General features: G+C 41.6%; 1 protein-coding gene across 2 annotated transcripts in view; it reads right to left on the bottom strand.

Annotated features, from left to right (window-relative positions):
• Atg5 (autophagy related 5) overlaps positions 1-17072 on the bottom strand; it is a 144594-nt gene extending 127522 nt beyond the window's left edge. For both annotated transcript variants that reach the window (XM_090338362.1, XM_090338361.1), the window contains exons 1-3: positions 16834-17072; positions 8950-9115; positions 1669-1796 (exon numbers count right to left, since the gene is read on the bottom strand). In XM_090338362.1, coding sequence (XP_090194488.1) covers positions 1669-1796; positions 8950-9057 — 236 coding nt within the window. In that variant the 5' untranslated portion in view covers positions 9058-9115; positions 16834-17072. The remainder of the gene's footprint in view (positions 1-1668; positions 1797-8949; positions 9116-16833) is intronic.
• Positions 17073-17274: the final 202 nt, after the last annotated feature.

The following is a 17274-nucleotide window of genomic DNA, read 5'->3' as shown; positions in this document are numbered from 1 at the left end:
CTAGTGGTAGAGTGCTTGCCTAGCATGCACAAAGCCTCTTCCTCAGTACTACATATACAGAAAATGCTGAAAGTAGTGCTGTGACTCAAGTAACAGAACACTAGCCTTGAAAATGCCTAAGGATTGTGCCCTGAGTTCAAGTCCCAGGACTGGCCAAAAATAATAAAGAAATAAAATTTAGATGTCTAATTATAATACTGAGAGTACTGTCAAGTACTTCTCTCCTATTGCTGCTCATCCACAATTCCTGCCCCACTCCCTTTCCCTCTATGTCACTGCTCTTTATGCTTCCTTTAAACCACCTTCTGAGAAGTGGTTTAAAATATCACTTCTATAAAGCTGGGCGCATTGACTCATGCCTGTGTAATTCTAGCTACTCAGGAGGCTGAGATCTGAGGATCAAGATTCAGAGACAGGCCTGCACAAAAGGACCTGAGACTCTTATCTCTAATTGACCACTGGAAAACAGAAGTGGGGCTTGGCTTAAGGGGAGGTGGTAGCCTTGAGCTGAAGAGCTTAGGGACAGTGCCCAGGCCAAGTTCAAGCCCCATGACCCACAAAAAAAAAAAAAAAAAACCTAAGAAATAAGAAACAGAAAACAATGCTTTAACTAGGCTACCTGAGGTCTAGAACTATTCACAAGTCATAATCTCACATATGATGATGTATTACATACAAACACACACACACACACACACACACACACACACTTTTTAGTGGTACCGAGATTGACAGGCAAAACTTGAGTCAAGTGATAGAGCTTTTGTTCAAGATAAGGTATTGTTTTTTTACCAATACCAGCCTGATCTGTAAGAATTATAGGAACGCACAACCAGAACTTGTTTGTGCATCTTGACATAGTTGATTGCATGTTCTTTTGACGAACAAAAATACATTACTGGCAGGACACAGGTGGTTCACACCTGTAATCCTAGCTGCAATCCTAGGTTGAGATATAAGGACTGAGGTTTGAAGCCAGTGCAAACAGGAAAGTCCATATTTTTAGTTCCAATAAACTACTCAGAAAAGGCCAGAAGTGAAGCTGTGTTAAGAGTGCTAGCCTTGAGCAAAAAAGCTCAGGGGGTGCTGTTGCCCAGAAACTGAGCTAGCCCCAGGACTAGTAATAATAATAATAATGATAATAATAATAATTGCATATATGTTCATGTATACATATAAATTGCTTAAAATACATAAATCTGTCTAGTCATTCCTGCATCCAAATTGAAGGCAGAGAATTGTAGTAGTAACTTCATTCTTTCTTTGTTCAATTTTTACAATGCTGGGGATTGAACCCAGGGTCCCATACATGCGAGGCAAGGATTCTACCACTTGAACTAGTCCCTTAGCCATTTGCTTTAGCTATTTTTCATGCAGGGTCTCAAGCGTTAGCCCAGGGCCAGTCTGAAACCTGAGTAGCATAGCTGGGATTGCAGGCATGTCCAGCTTGTGTTTTGGACAGGGTACAGGCTAACTTGCCTCAGATGGTATCAAACCACAATCTTTCCATCTCTGCCTCCCCCACCCCACCTCTGTATCTGAGCTCATAGGTGTGCAACCACCACACCCAGCTTTATTTCTTTTTATAGATATTCTTTTAACTTTTTTCAGGGCACTGTGCTATATTGCATATACTTTATGTTTAATAATGCAGAGAAATTCACTCACCATTTCAGTGGTGTGCCTTCATATTCAAACCATATCTCACTAATGTCTTCTTGTCTCATAACCTTCTGAAAATGCTTTTTCACTTTGTCAGTTACCAACGTCAAATAACTTACTCTTGGCAAAAGCAACTGAAATGAAAATTTATAAAACTGTATTTACTAGTTATTTTTTCCAAAAAATATGCTAAATGTTTTAATTTTAAGGAAAAAACAGCCACAATCTTTGCATTTATTTAAATAACCAACACACAGTCAACTCTTTTCTACAGAAAAATCAAAGGCTAGTAAGCATTATCATGATTGAGTATTTCTGAAGTATTCCCCTCCCCACCAATCGTATTGGAGTTTCCATTCAGGAATTTGTACTTCCCAAGCAGGCACTGTCATTGAGCTATGGCCCCATCTCTTCTTGCTTTAGGTATTGAATATGGCCTCCCGGTTATGCCTAAGCAAGCCTGAACCAAAAATGCTTCCTATCTCTGCAGTAGTTAGGACTACTGTCATGAGCCAGTGTGTCTGGTTGAGGCATTATTTTGTTTTCTTTTGTTTGTGCAAGGCCTTGAACGGATTTCCCTCAGCATTTTCAATCATGGCTTGAGCCATGTCTCTAGCACGAGAACATTTCTTTTAATTAATAGTTTGTCTACATGCCTATAATAATTCATGCAAATCTATCTACAGTCTTTCTGTTCTACTTTACACAAAAGTACAATATTATTAGAAACAATACTACTCCAGATTATTAGTTCCATCAAGTTAACTTAAAATTTTTAATTAATGGACAGTGTTAAACTGTTTAGAAGACAATAAATCCATGCTAATGTACATACACACTTATCAATCATAATTTCACAATGAGACTTAGAAAGAATATTAGGCTGGCTAAAAGCTCTACTAGAATACTATTCAGATATATGTTGCCTAGCACTGATGGTTTGTGCCTATAATCCTAGCTACTCAGGAGGCTGAGATCTGAGGATCAAAGTTCAAAGCCAGCCCAGGCACTAAAATCAGTGAGACTCTTATCTCCAATTAACCACCAGAAAACCAGAAGTGGCACTGTGGCCCAAGTGATTGAGCGAGTAGTAGAGTAATAGCCTTGAACTGAATAGTTCAGGGACAATGCCCAGGCCCAGAGTTCAAGCCCCACAATCAATCCCTCCCCCCACAAAAACAAAACAAAACAAACAAACAAAAACAACCAACATGTTTTCCCCAGGAACAGAACTCTCAAAGAAAACAAAAGGGAAATTTGAAAAACTCATTACCACTTACATAAAGAAACCATAAGTACTCACTAGACACTATACTAAAAATGAACTATGCAATTTTAGGGTTCGAACAGGTGGAAAAACTAGGAGAGAACATGGGAAGAGTAACACTGTACAAAAAAATGTACTTTATAACTGTAACCTCCCCCCCTTTTTATAACACCTTTATAGTAATAATATTAAAAAGCTTTAAAAAATTGTTGGGCCAAGAGTGTGGCATAGCAGTAGAGTGCCTGCCTAGCATGCATGAGGCAGACCTGGGTTAGATTCCTCCATACCACATACACCGAAAAAGCCGTAAGTGGTGCTATGGCTCAAGTGATAGAGTTCTAGCCTTGATAAAGCTCAAGGACAATACCCAGGCCCTGAGTTCAAGCCCCAGGACTGGCAAAATAAAAATTAAAAATTAAAAAAAATAATTGTGCTTAATGCCTATGGCTCACACCTGTAATCCTAGCTATTCAGGTGGCTGAGATCTGAGGATCATGATTCAAAGCCAGCCCGGGAATGAAAGTCACTGAGTCTCCTATCTCCCACTAACCACTAGAAAACAGGAAGCAGCACTGAGGCTAAAAGTGGTAGAGTGCAAGCCTTGAACTGAAGAGCTCAGGGGACAGTACCTAGGCCCAGAGTTCAAGCCCCACAACCAGACAACAACATCAACATGAAGGAAGAGGAGGAGGGGCAGCAGGAGGGAGAGGAGGAGGAAGAGGGGGAGGAGGAGGGAGAGGAGGAGAAATAATAATAATAACAACAGGGTTGGAGGTGTGACTCAATTGATAGTAGTATGCTAGCTAATTAAAACAGTCCTAGTCTCAAAATAAATAAATGAAAAATAAAAAAAGTAATTGATTAGTTAAGAAAGGAAAAGAAAATACCTTGTATAAGAAAAAGTGGAGGGTGTTTCCCCCTTATGGGTAGTTTTATCGCTTACTATGCATAGAGCTTGAATAGCTTGCCAAAATCATATGCTATTACATATATAGCAGCAGCTAGGTGTAGTGGTACATACTTATATAGTCCCAGCTACTCAACAGGTAAAAGCAGGATAGCAAGTTCAAGTTCAGAACAGGCAAAACGTTATGAGGCCTCACTTCAGAAGCAAAACAAAAAGGAAGCCAGACACCAGTGACCTGTAATCCTAATTACTCAGGAAACTGAGATCTTAGCACCAGTTTCGAAGCCAGCCCAGGCAGGAAAGTCCATGAGACTTTTATTACATATAAACTACCAAAAGCAAGACGTGAAGCCATGGCTCAAGAAGTAGAGTGCCAACTTTGAGCAAAAAAAAAAAAGCTAAGGGAAAAGGCAGGCACGGTGGTTCACATCTGTAATCCCAGCTACTCAGGAGGCTGAGATCTGAGGATCGCGGTTCAAACCAGCCCAGGCACTAAAATCCGTGAGACTCTTATCTTCAACTAACCACTAAAAAACCAGAAGTGGTACTGTGGCTCCAGGTGCAGGGCGGTAGCCTTCAGCTGAATAGCTCGTGAACAATACTCAGGCCCAGAGCTCCAGCCCCATGACTGATGAATAAAAAGCAAAGGGGCAGCACTCAGGTCCTGAGTTTAAGCCCAGTACTGGAATGATAGATAGATAGATAGATAGATAGATAGATAGATAGATAGATAGATAGATAGATAGATAGATAAAGATAGATAGGGCACCTTCAAGTACTATAAGAATAGAGAAGCAAATTCTTTCTGAAATGACAAAGTGAAACTGTGACAGAAAGGGTGTAGCATAATGAAGTGGTATTTCTAAGTTGCTAATTAATAAAAAGTGCTGGGCATGGTGGCTCACGCCTGTCATCCTAGCTACTCTGGAAGCTGAGATCTGAGGATCATGAGTCAAAGCCAGCCCAGGCACGAAAGTCCGGTGAGACTCTTCTTTCCAATTAACCACCAGAGAACTGGAAGTGATGCTGTGGCTCAAGGGACAGGGTGGATAGCCTTGAGCAGAAGAGCTCAGGGACAGCACCCACGCCGAGTTCAAGCCCTATTACCCACAAAAAAACTTTTAAAAAATAAAATAAAGAGTATGAATATCAGCTTCTGCTTTTCTACTAGATGTTGTTAAATAATGGTTTCCTGAAATCTTCTAACAATAAAGATGTACAACATTAAGATAAAACTTCCATTTAGACAGATTTTTTTTCTTTTTTTTGTTGATCATGGGACTTGCACTCTGGGCCTGGGAGTTGTTGATGAGCTCTTCAGCTCAAGGTTACTGCCCTACCCCTTGAGCCTCAATGCCACTTCCGGTTTTCTGGTGATTAGTTGGAAATGCCCTACTGCTTGAGGCACAGTGTCCCTTCCAGTTTTCTTGTGGTTAATTGTAGAATTGTAGATAAAAGTCTTACAGACTTTAGTGCCCAGGCTGGCTTTGAACTGAGATCCTCAGATCTCAGCCTCCTGAGTAGCTAGGATTACAGGTGTGAGCCACCACACCTGGCTATTTTGACAGATTTTTGTCTCTTTTGTTCCAATTCTTCATTCCCAATGTCCAAATAGTAAATGCTTAATGGAAGGCACAAAATAAGTATTTTCAGAATGAATCAAATATCAAAGGTCAAGTGAAGCAAAGAACCAAAACTGACAAATAAGGAATAACGAACCTATGTCAAGCCATGTATACAATGTAGTTGTAATCTTGTGTTTCAAACTGGCATGTGAATAACCCAAAAGTAACATAAATACTCAGAGTAACACTAGCAAATCACCATGATTTCAGATTAACAATAGTAATATATACACAGATACAATTTGCCTAGGAAATCATTACATGGGCAAACACAAAAAGAAAGTTATAGCAGAATAACATCATCTTGCCTTTTCCCTCCAGACTATATGACTGTTTATCATGTAAGTGAATCACACTACCTTTTTTTCTTTTTTTTGGTTGTGGACTTGAACTTAGGGCCTGGGTAGTATCCCTTGCTTCCTTTTGCTTAAAGTTAGCACTCTATCACTTGAGCCACAACTGCTCAATAAACTGGTAGTTTATTGGACAAGACTTCTTGGCTTGTCTGGCTTCAAATCCTGATCCTCAGATCTCAAGCTTTCTGAGTAACTAAGATTATAGGCATGCCCCAAGCTGCATTGTCTTTTTCTTTTCCAGTGTAGTAATATAACATATTTAATTTTTTTTTTTTTAATGCCAGTCCTGAGGCTTAGACTCAGGGCCTGAGCACTGTCCTTGGGCTTTCTCAAGGCTAGATCTCTACCACTTGAGCCATAGCACCACATCTGGCTTTTCTGTGTATGTGGTACCAAGGAATCCAACCCAGGGCTTCGTATATGCTAGGCAAGCAATCTACCACTAAGCCATGCACCTGGCCCCATATTTAACATTTAAAAAAAACCACTTGTAAGTGCAGTGGCACAAAGCACATCCACACAGTGGTACAATCCCAGAGGGAACTAGTCATTGAACAGTTAACTTCCTTATCTTTTCATTCTAGCTCCTGGTTGGTAACCTTTCCATCTCTATGAATTTAACTACTTGACAGACCTCACAAAACTAGAACCTAAAGTGCCGGGGCCAACCGGCAGCAAACCAGGGTTCGCAGATTGGGGTTCCTGAAATAGGGGACAAGGACTAGGAAGAAAAAGAAGAGAGACAGACACACCGGGTCCGGGATGTCCACAGTCCAGGCAAAGACTGCCGAGACCGACTGCCGCGTTTATTTTCCGCTCCCCCTTCTCCCCTCCTCCAGACCCAGGGAACCTCCAGGTGTTACATTCATATGGTAATTCTCAGGTCATTTACATAGAATAGGGCCAGAAAGCAATAAGACAATAAAGCCAAGGTCTGATGCAAGTCAAGGTACAGTTTGATTCCACTCTGGCTCCCAACACTAAAGCTCTTTTTTTTTTTTTTTTTTTTTTTTTGCTAGTCTTGGGGCTTTAACTTAGGGCCTGGGCACTGTCCTTGGGCTTTCTCAAGGCTAGCGTTCTACCACTTGAGCCACAACACCACTGCCAGCTTTTTCTGTGTATGTGGCACCGAGAAATCGAACCCAGAGCTTCATGCATACTACACAAGCACTCTATCACTAGGCCATGCTCCTGGCCAAAATCTAGAGCCTTTTGTGACATTGATTGTACTTAGCATGTTTTCAATGATCTTTAAATTAGTTTAGTATGAGCTGGGTACCAATGGCTCACCCCTGTAATCCTAGCTACTCAGGAGGCTGAAAAGACTGAGGCTCAAAATTCACCCAAGAGGATCAAGTGGTAGAGTACCAGCCTTAAATGAAAAAAACAAAAGGACAGCACCTGGGCCCTGAGTTCAAGCCCTGGTACTAGCACAAAAATAAACACACAGAGTATATTATAAGTATAATGCTATTTGGTGAATTGAAACCCCTTTGTACAACTACTTAAAGATGCTAAAAACAAATAAGAGCAAAAGGGAGAAAGGGGTGGCTCAAATGGTAAGAGGATTTGCCTAATGAAGCACTAACAAGGCTTTGAGTTTAAACCCAATACCACCAAAATAACAAAACAAAACAAAACCGGTAAGCTTATATGCAGAAACTGATTTTAATGAAGAGACCAAGGCCTCAAACATGCAAAACAGATGCCCTAATACTTTGCTACATCCCCAGTCTAAAACATTATTTTACAATGCATATACTAATGCAAAATTATATTATATTTACACATTATAATAGAGCACATATTTATCACAATATATGAACAAGGTCACTAAGCTATAAAATTACTTAACAAATTATTTGCTTGGAATCACCTAAGTATAAAAAAATCAAATGTGAATCTATTATTTCACAATAGCTTTTTACTAGAACATAGCACATAACTTAGGGTTCCTCTATTAAATATATAAAACCCCATAACTCAGGGCCTTGTATGTCCTTGTATATACACAGGTTCTTCTACTAAGTCCTGCCCTTAGCCTAATTCCATTATCATATGTTATAGATGCACTATATGCATAAGAAGAAAGTCAGCCTGTGCGGCTTGCTCATGCCAATAATCCTAGGAACTCAGGAGGATGAGATCTGAGGATGATGATAATTTAAAGCCAGCCCAAGCAGGAAAATCTATGAGACTCTTATCTCTACTTAAGCATCAAAGAAGCCAGAAGTGGAGCTGTGGCTCAAGTGGTAGAACACTAACTAGGTACAACACTATCTTTGAGCAAAAAAAAATCTAAAGCCAAGCTAGGCACAGAGGCTCACGACTGTAATCTTAGATATTCAGGAGGCTGAGATCTGAGGATCGCAGTTCAAAGCCAACCCAGACACTAAAGAACCAGAGACACTTATCTCCAAATAATCACTAGAAAATGGGAAGTGGAGCTGTGGCCAAGGGGTAAGGTGGTAGGTAGCCTTGAGCTGAAGAGCTAAGGGAGAGCACCCAGGCCCAAAGTTCAAGCTCCATGACCCCCATACAAAAAAAAAAAGAAAACAAAAATCTAGGGCATTGCAATACCAAAGCCCAGAGTCCCAGCCATGGGACCAATACAAAAAAGAAAAAGAAAAAAGTAAAAAAAAAGCATGTAATTATTTAACAATGGTTTTGTACTACAATTGGTAGAATTACACAGGGGTTTTTTTTGTTTTGTTTTGTTTTTTTTGGTCAGCTGTGGGGCTTGAACTCTGGGCCTAGGCGCTGTCCCTGAACTTCAGCTCAAGGCTAGGACTCTTACCTAGGACTCTTACCATGTCAAACACAGTGCCATTTCTGGTTTTGTGGGAGCTAACTGGAGATAAGAGTCTCATGGACTTTTGTGCCCGGATTTTTGTGCCCTGGCTGGATTTGAACCATCATCCTTAGATCTCAGCCTCCAGAGTAGCTAGGATTGCAGGCATGAGCCACGAGCATGTGCTTCCTTCTATTTTGCTTACCTGTATCTTTTAGTTTTTACCAAAGCATGGATTAGTTACACATAAAATACTGGATAATAGCCTCTGGGTTCTTAGAATATTATTTACAAAACCAGACAAAATTCAACATCTCCCTTGTCACCACCAACATACTTACATAATATGGCTCTGCTTCCCTTTCAGTTATCTCATCCTGATACAGAGTGAAGCAAGTGGGAATTCGTCCAAACCACACATCTCGAAGCACGTCTTTGTCATCTGTCATTCTTCCAGTGGTTAAAGCAGTACATAAAGGCTAAATTCTTTCTTCAAGCAATGCCAAACTGAGAATAAATGAACAGCATAAGTTAGATCCTTCCAAGTATGAATGAACCTTCTATAAAACAGAAGTTTATACGAAAAACTAAATTAAAATCCTTTATTAAAAAAAACTACTTGGGGAACTTTTGAAATTGTGTATGTGTGTGTAGAAAATGAATAGCATAAAAATTATTCACTTCAAAAAATCTGCATGGGGGAGAGGGGCTGGGAGTTTGGCCTAGTGGTAGAGTGCTTGCTTAGCATGCATGAAAACCCAGGTTCAATTCCTCAGTACCATATACATACATAGAAAAAGCTGGAAATGGTACTGTGTCTCAAGTGGTAGGCCTTAAGAAAGCCCAAGGACAGCACTCAGGCCCTGAGTACAAGCTCCAGGACTGGCAAAAAAAAAAAAAAAATCTACATGGGAGCCATGAGTTTGGCCTAGTGGTAGAGTGCTTGCCTAGCATGCACAAAGACTGGGGTTCGATTTCTCGGTACCACACACATAGAAAAAGCCAGAAATGGTGCTGAGGTTCACATGGTAGAGCTCTAGCTTTGAGAAAGTTCAAGGACAGTGCTCAGGCCCTGAGCAAGCCCAGGACTGGCAAAAAAAAAGAAAAAAAAAAAGAGAGAGAGAGAGAGAGAGAAACAGTCCTGTGGCTCAAGCAACAGGGAGTTAGAACAAAAAACTCAGGGACAGCACCCAGGCTGAGTTCAAGACCTAGAACTAACCAAAAGCAAAACAAAACGAAATGAAGATGATTAAGCCAAGCAGAGTGACACAAACTTATAGTCCCAGCCCTCCAGGAGGCTAATACAGGAATATTGCTTAAGTTCAGGAGTTTGGGGCCAGCTTGGGCTACTTGAAGCCCCAGCTCTTTTATACACACACACACACACACACACACACACATATATATATTTGGGGGAGGGGCAGAGAGGCATGTAGCTCAATAGGACAATTGGTTGGCATGTGCAAATGTCCTATGTTTACTCCCCAGCATTACAAAAAAAAAAAACATGATCAAGCCTTTAGAATTAAGGTAAAATATATTCTAAATGTTGACCTACTTTATTTAAAAGGCTCATTAAATACCAACATTTCAGAATCATAGGCAAAGCTGGGTACTTATTATAATCCCAGCACTAGGAAGTCTAAGATAGGAGGGCAAAGAATTTGACACCAGCCTGAGCAACTTAGTGAGACAATATCAAAAACGTATAAATGGCCAGGCACGGTGGCTCACACCTGTAATCCTAGCTACTCAGGAGGCTAAGATCTAAGGATCGAGGTTCAAAGTCAGCACTAAAGTCCATGAGACTCTTCTCTCCAATTAACCACCAAAAAAACAGAAGTGGTGCTGTGGGGGGGGGGGGGGAGGGGGACAGTAGCCTTGAGCTGAAGAGCTCTGGGGCAGTGCACATGCCCGGAGTTCAAGTGCCACAACTGACAAAAAAAAAAGTATAAAATGTTCAGTACATACTCATGAAACACTATCAAAGTAAAACTATACTTCCATCAACTTTTCAAGCCCAGAAGTCTTGTAACTACCTAACAAAAACTTTTCACCTAAGCACTATGATTTAATAGCCCAACTCTAAGTACTGCTACCTGGTAGTACTGAGGACTGACACAGTATCTCAAGCATGGCCACTACCACTTTCAGCTCTTTGATTTGGTGTGTTTTCAGGTGGGGGAGGATGGTGGGGGGGGTGTGTTTTGGGGTTTTTCCCCCTTTTTTGGTGCTGGTACTGAGGCTTGAACTTGGGAACAGAGTACTCACTGTCCCTTACTTTTTGTTGTTGCTATTGTTGTTCAAGGTTAATACTCTACCATTTGAGCTCTACTTCCAGTTTTTGAAGGTTAATTGGAAATAAGAGTTTCAGACATTCCTGCCCAAGCTTGCTTCCAGCCTTAATTCTCAGATCTCAGCCTCCTCCATAGTTAAGATTACAGGTATGAATCATTAACACTTAGTTTGATTTGGTGTTTTATTTCTGAGATAGGCTCTTGATAACTTTGTCAGGGCTGACCTCAGCCTCCCTAGTAGCTGAGACTGTAGATGCACAAATGCCCATTCCGTGAGAATTTGAGTTAGCCAGATTTTATCTCAACCAATAAATAGCTGGCATGGTGCTACACTTGCTTTTCATTGGAGAGTAGGCCCCCAAGATGTAAGAATGGTCTTGAAGTGAAATCGAACTAAAGGAGAGGTTTAAAAATCTTACATTCTGGTCAAATTCATCAAAATTCTACAGTAGGGTTTAAGGAATAAAAACCATTTACAATGGGATTATATTCTAGAAATATTAAGTTAAAAATATCAGAAGTTGAAAATTCATTTAATATAGGTTAACCTACTGAACACATCCCAGCTTAGTAATACAGTACACTGTATTATAGGTTGTTTATCCTAGGATTCCTTAGTGGCTGCGAGCTGCACTTTGCCACAGCTGCCAGGCATCACAAGAGAGCATATACACCGTACACAAATGGCCAACCAGGAAAAAAAAAAATCAAGAACATGTAACTGTGGTTGGGTCTGTCTGAAGGCGCAAAGGAAAATGGGGAGGGACAAAGAATGACAGAGCAAATAAAATAGAAATATATGGTGTCTCTGTATGAGAATAGCATAAGGAAACTCACTGAAAGCTATTAAATAGGTGAAGACCAGGAAAGAAAAACAATAAATGAGGTTAATCTGACTAATTATAAAATGATCATGTGAAATGCCATGATGAGACTCCTTTGTACAAGCAATGCATGCTAAAGAAAAAAAATGAATTACAATAAAGTAAAATAAGCTATGTTGAGCTATGTTGAGGAGCTAGGCAGCAGCAGGAGCAAAGGAAAGGCCACGAAGGAAGAGCCAGTGGAGAGGGTGAATGAAGAACAGGGTGAATGAGAAACAGGATGAAAGAGGAAGTTCTTTATGTGAATTATGAAAACAGAAAAGTGAAACCTGTTAAAAATGATTCTGTATGAAAGAGGAAGAATGGGAGCCGGGAGTTTGGCCTAGTGATAGAGTGCTTGCCTAGCATGCATGAAGACCTGGGTTCTATTCCTTAGTACCACATACATAGAAAAAGCCAGAAGTGGTGCTGTGACTCAAGTGGTAGAGCACTAGCCTTGAGAAAGCCCAAGGGCAGGTAGCTCTCAGACCCTGAATTCAAGCCCCAAGACTGGCAAAAAAAAAAAAAAGAAAGAGAAAGAATGCAGGCTACAGAGGGATACAGAATGATCAGGACACCACGTATGTATGTATGTATATATGTAGTCTCAATAAAACTTCCCTTCATATAACTAATCTATCTCAATAAAAAAAAACTTTTAAAAAACTTATCAGTATGATTTCTACTGAATCCGTACTGTTTTCACATAATGATACAGTCATCATTAACTTAAAATATCCCAAACTGAAGACAGACACTTCCCTATGTGATGTTTTATTTCTGCATTCATCTCAGGGATTACAACAGTAGGTGCCTAGTTGACATTTGTTTGTCAGTCATTGGGCTTTAATTCAGGGTCTGGGCTCTATCCTGAGCCTCTTTGTGCTCAAGGCTAGTGCTCTACCACTTGAGCCACAAAGCCACTTCCAGTTCCGTTTATGTGGTACTGAGGAATGGAACCCAGGGCTTCATGCATGCTAAGCCACATCCCCCTCTCCCCCCCCCACACACAATGACATTTGTTAACCTGTAAGTCTTTCAGCAACTATATTCCATTATTGAATGGGCAAGGGCATCATTTATCAACATTTTAGGAAATTTTGAGTTAAGTGGAAGAGTAGATAATCAAATAGCTGACATATGTTTTACTATCATACATGATCTTAGGCAAATTACTTCATTAAGCCTCAACCTACTTTACGTCTGAAAATGAATACCTGAGTCACAAAGTTGAAAAAATACATGATATAAAATGCACAATTCTTGCTTTAATGCTATTATCTGTAAAAGTTCATTAAGTATACCACATTTTAGGGGGGAGAGGACTCCTCAGTTTTATCCACAAGCCCAGAGAATCTAAAAGGTTTGATGAAGATGAACTAAAAGCAACCATTTGGCAGTAGTACACAAGGAGAACTTCAAGTTAAGCTAGCTTGGAAATAATTTCTGCAACTAAGGCATAAAGAAATGAGTACTCAATCTAGAAAAGTACTACTGGACTTTTAAGAGATAATATGAATCTTTCAAAGGAAGAATGAATTACAGTTTGTAAAGCAAGAATGAAGACAGGGAGCACTTAAATACTGACAGCAGGCTATAAGATAAAGTGGGCCTTGACATCAAACTGATAGGGGTTTAAGATCTGACTTACTAGTTGTGTAACACTGAACAACAAACCTGTCCTCTCTTAATCCTATATCTTTGTAGTGTGAAAATAATTCTAGTGTTCAATCAATAATTGTTTGCACTGAGTAGTTCCCAAGATTCCAGGTCTTTTGGCCTCTTTTTTGGCCAACTGTTTCATCCTCTCTTGAACTGCTGCTCCTTGGGAAGCTTTCCCCAAAGCAGCCTCCAGTGTAATACTTTAGCAGCCTATGCTAGGAAGTATAGCAATCATGTTATTTATCTGTCTCTTGCCTCTCCCCTCTTTGAACTAGGAGTTCTCTAATAACAAAGACAAAAGTTAAATCAGATCCACCTTATCTCCAGTTAACACAATTAGTTCTAACAGGCTTGGGAACTTTTGTTAAATGAATAAGTAAAAATATTCCGCCCATGACGGGAGTTGGGCCCAACGGCTCACGCCTGTAATCCTAACTACTCAGGAGGCTGAGATCCCAGTTCAAAGCCAGCCAGGGCACTAACGTCCATGAGACTCTTCTCTCTAATTAACCAGCAGAAAACCAAAAGTGGTGCTGTGGCTCAAGTGCCAGAGTGCTAGTCTTGAGCTGAACTGCTCACAGACAGTGCCCAGGCCCAGAATTCATGCCCCACAACTAACAATAATAATACAAATAAGTCTTTTACATCACCTACCAAGAAAGGTTAACCTAGAGCTATTTGAACAAAATCCACAACTACCTAGAAATTTCACAATATAGGCTGGAATAAGCTTGTATGCAACTAAAACTAATAGTAAATACTTGCTGGTTTTCCTGTTTTCCTTTAAACTTAAACCCCTCAAAAGAGGATGATAAGTACAGTCTAACATGCCTATATTTCCCAAATCCATCTACATTCCCTAACTTCCACCATCATTAGGATGTTTTTTGGTTTTGTTTTTTACCAGTCCCGGGGCTTATTAAGCTCAGGGCCTGAGCACTGTCCTCGGGCTTTCTCAATGCCTAGAGCTCGACCACTTGAGCCACTGCACCACTTCTGGCTTTTTCTATGTATGTGGTAATGAGGAGTCGAACCCGGATATTCATGCATGCTAGGCGAGCACTCTACCATTAGGCCAAATTCCTGGCCAAGGGTAAATTTTCTTGTTCCTCAAAATTTTAAATAACCTTCCCCACCAACCCACAGCAAAAGATCTTGCTTCTATTTCCTTTCATTTCATTTTACTTAACTGCCGCTCTCCGCTCTCCGGGGTGAGGATAAGGAGATCTGGTAAATTCCCTAAATGTTAAAGTGCTCCAGGGCACTTAGTGTCTTAGAGACACTCCCTTGGAGATTTCCCAGACTATTATATAAATATCATTTACACATTTACAGTTCCCATTTACACCGTCAGCCAGAAGTATGAGCTTGCTTCACTCTATATACCACTGCACACTAATATAGTCATCCAGAAATTCAAGATGTACAAAACTGGAAATGTATTTAAGACCTTCCTCCCTCTTCTTCCCTATTATTCTGTTGTCTTCTCTATTTCACTAAATGGTAATTCTATTCCCTGGTTTCTTGGACTACAAACCAGTCTTCCTATTCTTTCATGTTACATTGAGAAACAAGTCTACCATCTATAATCATTTGGGAACATCTCCAGGGCTACCACCCTAATCCAAATCACCCTGATATTCAACCTGGATAAATGCAAAGGCCTAATACTACCAGCTCTCATTTTTGCAGACCTACAGTCAATATAGCAATCTCACCTTTTTAATATCCTAGTTAGATTTACACTGCACTCAAAATCTATCTCAATCAAAGCAAAAAGTATGCTAATAAAGCTTTCAAGTATCTACACAAATTTGCCCCACTTTTACCAGAGAATCTACTTCCCTCCCCATTTGCTCACTGTTTTTCAGCCAAATAAGCTTGTGTACTCCAACTCTCATGGCTCCTTCCACTTGGCAGGTCTTCCAATGAAAAGTCAGTTTCTATTCCACTTGACCTCTCATCCACCATCCGACATACTTTTTTGGGAGGGTGGGTCAAGGGGCTTGAACTTGGCCATTATCCCTGAGCTCTTCAGCTCAAGGCTACTACCCTACCCCTGGGCCTGGGCGTTGTCCCTGAGCTCTTCAGTTCAAGGCTACTGCCCTACCCTTGAGCCAAGTCCCATTTCCCATTTTCTAGTGATTAATTAGAGATAAGAGTTTCAAGTTCTTTAGTGCCCGGGCTGACTTTGAACCTTGATCCTCAGATCTAAGCCTCCTGAGTAACTAGGATTACAGGCATGAGCCACTGGCCCGACTTGACATATACTTTTTTTGGTCAACAGCAGGACTTTAACTCAAGGCCTAGGAGCTGGCCCTGAGCTTCTTGGTGTAAGAACATCTATCACTTTGAGCTACAGCTCCATTTCTGATTTTCTGGTGGTTAATAAGCATCTCACAGACTATCCTACCTGGGCTGGCTTTTGAACTCCAATCCTGGGATCTCAGCCTCCTAACAAGCAAGGATGACTACTGTGAGCCAATAGCACTGAGCCTGAGGTATACTTTTTGTATCAGTGTATTATGTTCCTCATCCCCAAAGTGAACTTCTCAGTGACTTGTTTACTGTTTGATTCAGTGCTGACACACAGCAAGTATACATACATTTACAAGGCCACAACCATCCAGCTCCCACAGTTGATTTCCCCCCAATTTTAAGATCAAAAAGACCCGTTTAAATATAGTGTAAAATCCCTCTCAATTACTACCCTAGGGCCAATATCCTCATTTTCAAAGTTCAGCTAACAACTTCTGGCAGTAAATTACTTCAGTCATAATCAAGTATTCAAGTCTCAAGGACTCAAGGGATTTATCAGGTGAACTCTGGAAGGTCTTGGAGGTTTAACTGCTATTTGATAAGTCTCTGGGTTCTGACTGCTGAAAGTATGCAAGGCATTTTCACCCTTCAGAAAAATCTAGAACCACCTTAGATCCTAGATTCCCTCTCGATCACTTAGGAGCTGAAAACGATCCAAAGTATAACAGAAGTCTGAGAAAGTGCTTTTAGCAACACAAAATCTTATTATGAAAACTTAAGAAATGCCATGCTGAAGATAGAATTTCCTAGAGTAAATACTTACCGATCTCATACAAAGTCGAAACACCTTGGGAAACATTTGAATAGCGATTTGGATAACATCTGAACTGTTCGAAGCAGGCACTCGACCCCCAAAGGCACTGACACGCTGTCCAGAAGGGCTGTCCGCACAAGGCCGGGCCAAGGGCTCCGGGGGCGGTGTCCCGAGACGCTCCGTCAGCGCCGCCCCGGGTGCACGGGTCCCAGTCCACCTGCACCCGCCCCGGCCCCCGGCCCCCTGACCCGGTCCCCGGCCCCGGCCCTCTGACCCGGCGTCCGCCCCACGTCCTCCCTCACGCACGGCCACACACACACATACACACACCTTCCTCGAGCGCCGGCTCTTTCTCGTTCCCGCACCGGTGAGGTGGCACCGTCCCAGCACCGCCTGCCTGACCCACACTGTCCTGCAGACGCACTGGATCTAGGAGTCCCGGGAGCTCGCGCAGCCGCAGAGAGCACCAACGCCGCGGTCCGAGCGAATCCCGGCTGTACTTCCGCCCTCCGGCTCTCAGGGAATACAACCGGCAGCGGCGCCGCTGAATCCTGGAAGCCCACCGCGAATCCAGTCACCCTGGACGCCCGGAGATGACGTCACGGGACCCACGTGGCCTGAGCTCCGCCCTCAGCACCCAGCCCAACCCCGCGAGGCTCCGGCCGCTCTCGAGCATGCGCAGATCAAGCAGGGTGCCGGACCGGGTGTGTGGTGCGCTGGCTGGCGATGCAGAACCTCTGGGAGTCTGTAGGGTCTGCCCTGACCCGGGTC

Source organism: Megascapheus bottae, chromosome 8 (assembly GCF_031878675.1).
Source record: "Megascapheus bottae isolate mThoBot1 chromosome 8, mThoBot2.hap1, whole genome shotgun sequence".
NCBI lineage: Eukaryota > Metazoa > Chordata > Mammalia > Rodentia > Geomyidae > Megascapheus > Megascapheus bottae.
This window is presented reverse-complemented; position numbering and strand designations above follow the sequence as displayed.